The 7,978-nt window shown below is 49.3% G+C and overlaps 1 protein-coding gene across 1 annotated transcript; it reads left to right on the top strand.

Annotated features, from left to right (window-relative positions):
- Positions 1-3,039: 3,039 nt before the first annotated feature.
- LOC309449207 (feather keratin 1-like) lies at positions 3,040-3,348 on the top strand (the record flags this gene model as incomplete). The annotated part of the gene is made up of 1 exon (XM_082071172.1): positions 3,040-3,348. One exon carries the CDS (start codon positions 3,040-3,042, stop codon positions 3,346-3,348), a length of 309 nt encoding a protein of 102 aa, XP_081927298.1.
- Between the last annotated feature and the right edge of the window lie 4,630 nt (positions 3,349-7,978).

The raw sequence follows: 7,978 nt of genomic DNA, 5'->3' as shown, positions 1-7,978 counted from the left end.
AGAAGCGCAAAGATTTCTTGTGTGATAAAACATCAGTAGCTGCCAAAAATATGCTCTAGGTAGAGCCCCATGGAGCAGGTTTTTTCCTGACAAATGAGGGGCATTTAGGGGCTCATGACAATGTCTTATTCCTCCCACTCTCCTCACACCACAATGCACTTTGGCTGCACACTTTGGACCTGACCAGCTAGAGACGCAATGATCTGGGCACTTTTCCAAACACTGGCCACCCTGTGAGCCCCTTGAGCTGTGGGAGTGCCGGCAAGAAGGTCACACTGAGACTAAAGGCTATTAGGGCTTCCAGGAGCTGTGTACTCGGGTCCAGCCCAGTGGTCAGAGCTGGTTTTCCTGGGGCTGGGATGGAGCTGCCCTGGCCTCAGGGGAATTTATCCCTGTGTGGGATACAGGCCTGCAGACAGCATGCACTCCTGGCTTGGACTCACACCAGAAGCCTGACACACGGCCAATCGAAAACTAGAGTGTGACTCAGCATGGGTAGGGAGAGTCTATCCCAGGTAGCTTGCCTGCTGAAGGCACTCCCTTGGCCTGCTGGGATGCGTCCCAGCTGACTCCATGTCTGCAGGGCAGGGAAGTGCTTCGCCTCTTTGTAGTTGTCTCAGAGCTGTTTTTCTACCCAGGTCCCTTCGGATCCCATCCAGTCCCTGAGCATCCCCAGCACATGCCACTGCCGGGTCCTGACAGCCCTCACTCGCTGGGTAGTTTGGGGAGGTTTCTTTGCCTCTCCAATGGTACTGGTTGGTGCCCCAGCAAGAGGAGGGCTTTGGGGCAGTGGAGGGGAGGCCTGCTGATACCCTAACGCCAGGAGATGTTTTTCCTGGTGATACAGGGAATTGACAATTAACTAACACTTAACGAACTGACACTGGAGAACTAACCCTACCCCAGGTCACTAAAGACACTTAGAGAGCTAACCCTTTAACCCACATCACTATTGCCCAGCCTTGCTTAGCTCTGTCTAACTTATTGTACGAAAAACAGGACTTCACTAATGCCTTGCAAAAATGATAATCCTTGGGTGCATCCTTGATGCATTCTTGGGTGAACTAGATAACAGAAACTTGGGCAAGGACAGGAGCTCCACCAGTTTTTACCAACTCAGCAGTCTGAGTCCCAACCAACTCATCACACCGGACCAAAGGTGACCGTGTACACAGAAGAGGACCGGGATTCACGATCACTGCTCAGCTGCAACAGGAGGAGCCAGAGGTGGAGACTGTGGAAATGGTCTCCTGAACTCTTTGTAATATGAACTGCCTTCTTGGGGACAGGTTATGCATATGTACAGGCGTTCCTAAAACTTTCATGAATATGTAACGCTTCACTGCATTTAACCAAATTCCCAGCTACTGTAATTTTATGCACGTATTAGGTGAAATGATTCCCCATTTGTCCGGCGTCGTAAATAAATACATACCTCCCTTATAACCTCAAGTGTTAAGGTCACTCTGCACCTCACTGAGACCCAGGGATGAGTCCCAGGTGGAGTGGAGATTTCTGCAATGCTTTTGTTCCTTCTTTTTACTGACAATTCTGGAGAGCTCCTCAGCACCGCCCAGTCTGTTTGGCCAGGACGATGTAGTTTGTGTGTCTGTTCTCTTCCACCCTTCAAGTCTCTCCCTGGTGCTGACCCCTGGCCCTTTGGGCACACTACCCAAAGGAGTTCTGTTTTCTGAGACCACCCACATATTTCTTGAATAAGCTCCTTATTTAGCATGAAGGATGAGCAGAGGGAGGAGATGAGCTGCCCAGTCTTCTCTTGGATGTGAATGGACTGAAGCATAAAACTCCTAACTAGAGACACCTTTGTGCAGAGTGCTGTGTGGCATTAATGAAATTTCATCCCACTCACCACCAAGACAGCTAAAGAGACTGTCAGACCGACAAGTGGAGAAATGTTCCCTTCCTTCTGATATTAAAATCGTTCTTTCTTTCTCTCTCTTTCTCTTTCTCTTTCTCTTTCTCTTTCTCTTTCTCTTTCTCTTTCTCTTTCTCTTTCTCTTTCTCTTTCTCTTTCTCTTTCTCTTTCTCTTTCTCTTTCTCTTTCTCTTTCTTTCTCTTTCTCTTTCTTTCTCTTCTCTTTCTCTTTCTCTTTCTCTTTCTCTTTCTCTTTCTCTTTCTCTTTCTCTTTCTCTTTCTCTTTCTCTTTCTCTTTCTTTTTCTCTTTCTCTTTCTCTTTCTCTTTCTCTTTCTCTTTCTCTTTCTCTTTCTCTTTCTCTCTCTTCCTTCTATTCCTCTTTCTCTCTCTCTTTCCTTCTATCTTTATTCTGGACACTTAAAGGTAACACTGTTTTAACTTTTGTTCTTGAAGACTTGTAAAGTTTTATGATATAGTTACAAACTTCTGCCAAGACACTGTTTGCTCTCATTCCACTGAGGCATCTCAAGCCAGCACATGAAAGAAGCCTGCATGGCAGAGCAGGCATGTCAGAAATGAGGAAACAAAATGACAGCATTGATGGGCACCAAAATAGAAACTTTACATATGATGCTCTGCTTTGGAAGTGAGTCTGCTGGGAAATTACTGCCCGCGTGCAGTGTCTGTGATCCTGGGGCAGTGCAGGAGCAGTATAAAAGCGGGTCCTTCTCCTGACTCTCTCATCCACTCCTCTTGCCTCCGTCTCCTTGGGATCAAGGTGAGTATGAAGCCCTATCTGCACCTCCTTCTCCTCCTCCTCCTTTAAGATTTCTCATTGCATTCCTGCCCTTTAGTCCCATGCAGGGTCTGGAGGATGTTTGTAGTGTAGAGAGGGAATTGGTCAGAAAGTGTGACATGGTGGTGTATTGTTTGAGGTGTCTCCTTGAGCTGTGGGCAAGGTGGGATCCCCTTGGGTTTCATCGCTTATGGTGGTGCTGCCTGACGGGAAGGAAAAGTGTGTGTGCCCCCCATATATTGTCCAGCTCTTGTCTGCAGGCCATACCTTGTCTTGCTCATGGTGGGGTGACAAGCTGCTCCTCACTCATCTCCACTGTACTTCTTCCCCCTGCCCTCTCTCCCAGGTGCAGCTCCAGCCACAAGACATGTCCTGCTACAACCCGTGCCTGCCCTGCCAGCCCTGTGGCCCAACCCCGCTGGCCAACAGCTGCAATGAGCCCTGTGTCAGGCAGTGCCAGGACTCCAATGTTTACATCCAGCCCTCCCCCGTGGTGGTGACCCTGCCCGGCCCCATCCTCACTTCCTTCCCGCAGAACACCGCCGTGGGATCCTCCACCTCCGCTGCCGTTGGCAGCATCCTCAGCTCTCAGGGAGTGCCCATCAACTCCGGGGGCTTTGGTCTCTCTGGCTTGGGCAGCGGCATCTGTGGCACGAGGAGGTGTTTCCCCTGCTAAAGCTGCTGTTGATGGTCGTGGGGAAGGCCCCCAGGGACACACAAGATGGGACTGGACTTGGGAGGGAGAATTGGGTTGTTGGTTTCAGAGGTGCTGAGCAACCCTGGCATCTCTTGCAAAAAGTTGGGCTAGTCTGGGCTCTCAGAAAGCACGACCCATGTTGCCTTTCCCGTCATCCAGTGTCTCCTCTTCCTTTTTATGTCCTTGTTCTCTTGTGCTCCCCTGGGCTGTGAGTCCCACAAAGTCAGCCTAGGGAGGACCTGCTGGCCCTGCTCCCTCTCTGGGACAGGCAGACGGAGACCTGGTTCAATGTCTTCCACAGCCATGAGTTACAGACTCCTGTCTGCCCCCGGTGCTTCCTGCTCCAGGATCTCCACTCCGATCCACCTCTTTCCCTCTTTTGCCTCATTAAAGTTCTTCTGCACGTGAGCTCATGTCTCTGTGTCATCTTTTCCTGTGCAGATGCTTTCCCAAGGTGCCCAGGGAGAAGAATGGTCTTCAAGAATGATACTGGGAGGGCTGTTTTTAGCGTGGTTGTGTGGTGGCTTTTGGCACAATTGTGTTTATTCTGACTGGGATGGAATTCTCTTTCCCTACAGCAGTGTTCATAATGCTGTGCTTTGCAGTTGTAGCTGGCACGGTTCTGATGATGGCCGCACTCCCAAAGGCCAATAGGCTGGTGCTAGGCAAGAGCCTGGGAGGGGACACAGGCAGGACATCTGCAGGACAGCTGACTCAGAAAGGGTCACCAAAGGGACATTAGATACCATATGACGCTGTGCTGAGCAAGAACTGTAAGAGAAATAAGGAGGAAGTGGAGGGGTCATTCAATATTTGTCCATTCATTTTTCAAAGCAACCACTACATGTACTCTGGCCTTGCTTTGCAGGAATTGGCTGAAAATCACCTCCTGATAGAAAACAGGGAATAAATATTTCTTACTATGCTTTGCTTGTCTACATAGCCTCTGCATTTCTTACTCACACTGCTTGTATCTCAGCCTACAACTCTGGAATGTCTGTAATTCTCCATGTCTTGCTGAAGGAGGTGGAAGCGATAGAGCATCTTGGTGGACGTCTGGTGACCAGACAAGGTCACCTCACTCCAGTCTTTTTGGTGCTTCCTGTGGGGTTTGAGACAGCAGCAGTTTTGATTTGAGCAGGTTTTAGCTGTAGCAGTTACCAATTTACAGGTCACTGTACAGCAAAGGCAGTTTGCTTACTGCACTGCTTATCTCTTGATTTTGCTGATGTTGGGAACATGTTAATAGAACCAAATGATCTGGGTTTTGTCCTGGCATTGGGGCCCTTACAGTGCTGGGGGAGCTGTCTAGTGGAGAGGATGAGGAAATTCAGCTCCCTCTTCCCAGAGAAACCGATGTGGGGGTGTTTTCTTGTGTATACCCCTGGGGTCCTTGCTCATTCTTAAGTGAGATGTTTACTGCTATTAATTAAAACCGTTGATTTAATGTGAGGTTTGTGGACTCTGGTGTAAAGCTGGGGATAACTGCAAGTTCTTCTGCATCCCAGTCCAAGCCTCTGTGTCATCCTTTTCCCTGCAGACATTGTCCCAAGATACCCATTGAGGGAAATGTTCCTCACGGTGATTCTGGGAAGGAGTTCTTGGGGATGGTTGGGCGGTGGTTGTTAACACAAAGATTTTTACGTGAACGACTGTGGCCATTCTTTTCAAAGTACTTGTTCTTCAGTAGGTGCTCAGGCATCGAACTGGTGCTGCAAAGTGGTGGATGATTGCTTTTGCATCACTTGTTATTTCATTTTTTTTTTCTCAGTTCCCCTCTAGGAGTGTCCTTATCTTGACCCAAAGGTATTTTGCTCTCCTTTTCTTCCAAATCTGCCCCCATACTATTGGGACAGTGGATGAAGGGAACAGTTGGTAGGTGATTAATGCTGACTGGGTTCTACACACCACAGAGACCCACATGCAGTGCATGTTGTCCTCATCTTGCTCCTTTCTGTTCTGTGCCCAGAGCTTCCTGGGAATGTTTCTGGAGGGAGGGAGCAGGGAGAGGCACTGGCAGGGGAAGAGGCAGCGGGTGCAAGCTGAGTGTCTCCAAGGACTTTTCAGAATTTCACCAAAGCCGCATGGTGAGCAGCAGCAAAGGCTTCAGAGTGGCTTGTAGATGAGGAAAGGAGCTGCTCAACTGCTGTAGGACACAGCTGGGCAAGATGACGCATGTCCAGATAGAACCAGCCCTGTTTCCCCATGAATCCCTCATGCCCTGAGAGGCAGCAGCCCAACAGCAGGGCCAGGGAAAGGTGCTTTTGCAGTAACGCCAGCAACACAGGTGCAACTCCAGCACAGTTCCTGGGCACCAAGCACACTCATCAGCATCCTGGCCATGGTGACCAGGACCTCAGATAGGAGATACAGGGTAGTGACTGTCCCACTCTTCTCAGCACCCGGAAGCACCTACAACACTGCTGTAATGCAAGAAAGACGTGATGCAAGAAACACCTTGGCCGAGTGTGTTCAGCAGAAGGTGTTCCAGGATGGTGAGGAGCTGGAGCACTTGTGTGGGAAGCAGTGGCTGAGGGTACGGGGCTTGCTGAAGACAATATTCGTTGTGAGAATGAAGAGCAGCTTTGGAGTAGCAGTGGTGAGGTCCCACAGAAGACGGATCCAGGCTCAACACTGGCTGTGTGTGGCTGGAGGACTAGAGACAATGAGCTCACGTTCAGACATGAGAGGTTTGTACCTGGTAGGAAGAAAATGGTTTTCAGAAAAGGTGGGTCAGGCCGTGAAAGAGGTTTCCCGGGGACATTGTCCAGTCACCCTCCTTGGACATGGTTCCCTTTTACTGCGGGGTGACAATAAACTGTGGCAGATGGTCTCTGTTAACCCCCCTGCCTCCCCACTAAGAAAAACGATAATAGGAGGAAAATGGAGAGAGATTTGCAAGTTGGAAAAGTTAAAAATGATTTACTAATGCAAGTAATAAAGAGAGAAAATGATACAAAATATACAAAACCAGTCTTGAATTTCCTGGGGTAATGCAGTGTTTCCCACCATGGAGCCGGTGTCACTCCGGTGGCTGCATGTGGGAGATTTGAGGGATTTTCTTGAAATTAATGTGTGGATGGGTTTCTGTTAGATGGAGATTTGTTACTGAACTAGCCAGGCCCAAAGGAATTTCAAGGCCACCTCGGAAAGCTGAAAACAGGAGCTGCTGTGCGAGTGAGGCAGTTCTACATCAAGAGAACTATTAGCAGTGAGACTCGGGTGCGTGGACAGCTCATGAACATAGACAATATCCAATCAGCTAATGCATGTTTGTAGCGTGGATGTGTGATCAGGAAATAACTGCGTATATAAGGAGGCTTGTTTCTGTAATAAATGGCTTTGCTTGAATTCATATTGGATTGTGTGGAGTCCATGATTTTTCACCCTCGCAGCTGCAGGGCAGGCACCCAGAAGCCCTGGGCTGGACTTCTCAGTTAACCAGACCTGGATTCAGAGATGCAGGGTCTGGAACCAGGCCTAGGATAGCAGGCACGACAGGCAGGGTCCTCTTCAGATGCCGGCCATGGTCGAAGAGGACGAGACCCTTGTGATCTCTCACTCTTATAGGGTGTATGATTTGTGTGGGGTGGAATACTCTGTCAATTTTAGTCACCTGTTCTCTTTGCTCCTCCTTGCAAATACACCTCTCTCACTTATGGGACGTGCAAAATTTATCAGTAACCTTGACTGCTACAGCAATAAGTCTAAACCTGGGCCTCTCCTGCATGTCGTTGCTACTGCTATCAGCTCCAGAGCGAAGAGTCTCAAAAAACATGCAGCCAAATTGAGAAAAGTGCAGTTACTTAGAAGAACTTAGCTGAGGGGAAAATTCACTACAAGAGAAACTGGTCTTGTTTTAAAGAAAACCAGGACAGACACTCATGGCTTGAGACCAATGATCTCTGAAGGTCATTTGCAACTTGATTATGCTCTGATCCTATAATGCCAAGACAGCCTTTTTGTGCCTTCTTGGCCCACTGGATACAGGTCCAGCAATGAGGCGAAGGAGCTTAGGTTCTCAGGCGAGAAGACAGGCAGTGTGCAGGAGCTGTCCTGAATGCTCTGAGTAAGTGTGGCAGAGTGCAAACCCCCCTCTCTCCCCCTCCCTCCTTCAGTATGGAAGGAGTAGGCACATCCCCCTCTCTCTCTGCTACTTGAGGCTAACAGCTTCTTTTATTTGGCCGCAGAGCACCCTGGCCAGGGCCATTAAGAAAAGGGAGTGCTGAGGCGACACTGAGCCGTGGGCACCTGCGGCCAGTGTGGGGGATGTTTGGTGGCTTCAGGGGCAGCCACAGCCAGTGTGGGGGTGCAAAGAAGCTTCTAGAATGTCTACAGTCAGATCTGATCAGCCAATATAAAAACGGAACTCTCGTCAAGGCTCCGCCCATTGTCGTGGGTCTCTCGGAGCACGATCAAGATGCTGACGCCGAGAGCCCCTCTCCCCGGGATGGAGACTGCGCTTGCCTTGCCGCCACGGGTGTGAGCAAAACTTCTCGCAGGATTGCGAGTATATTTATACTTTTTGTGCACATGAGCACATGTAAAATTAATCCTCGCATAATCGCGGGTGTATTTTCCTTCCGTGCACATTTGCACGTGTAACTTT

This window comes from Streptopelia decaocto (genome assembly GCF_964273445.1).
Source record: "Streptopelia decaocto genome assembly, chromosome: 22".
Lineage (NCBI taxonomy): Eukaryota > Metazoa > Chordata > Aves > Columbiformes > Columbidae > Streptopelia > Streptopelia decaocto.
The sequence above is the reverse complement of the archived record's forward strand: the minus strand, read 5'-3'. Positions and strand labels throughout refer to the sequence as shown.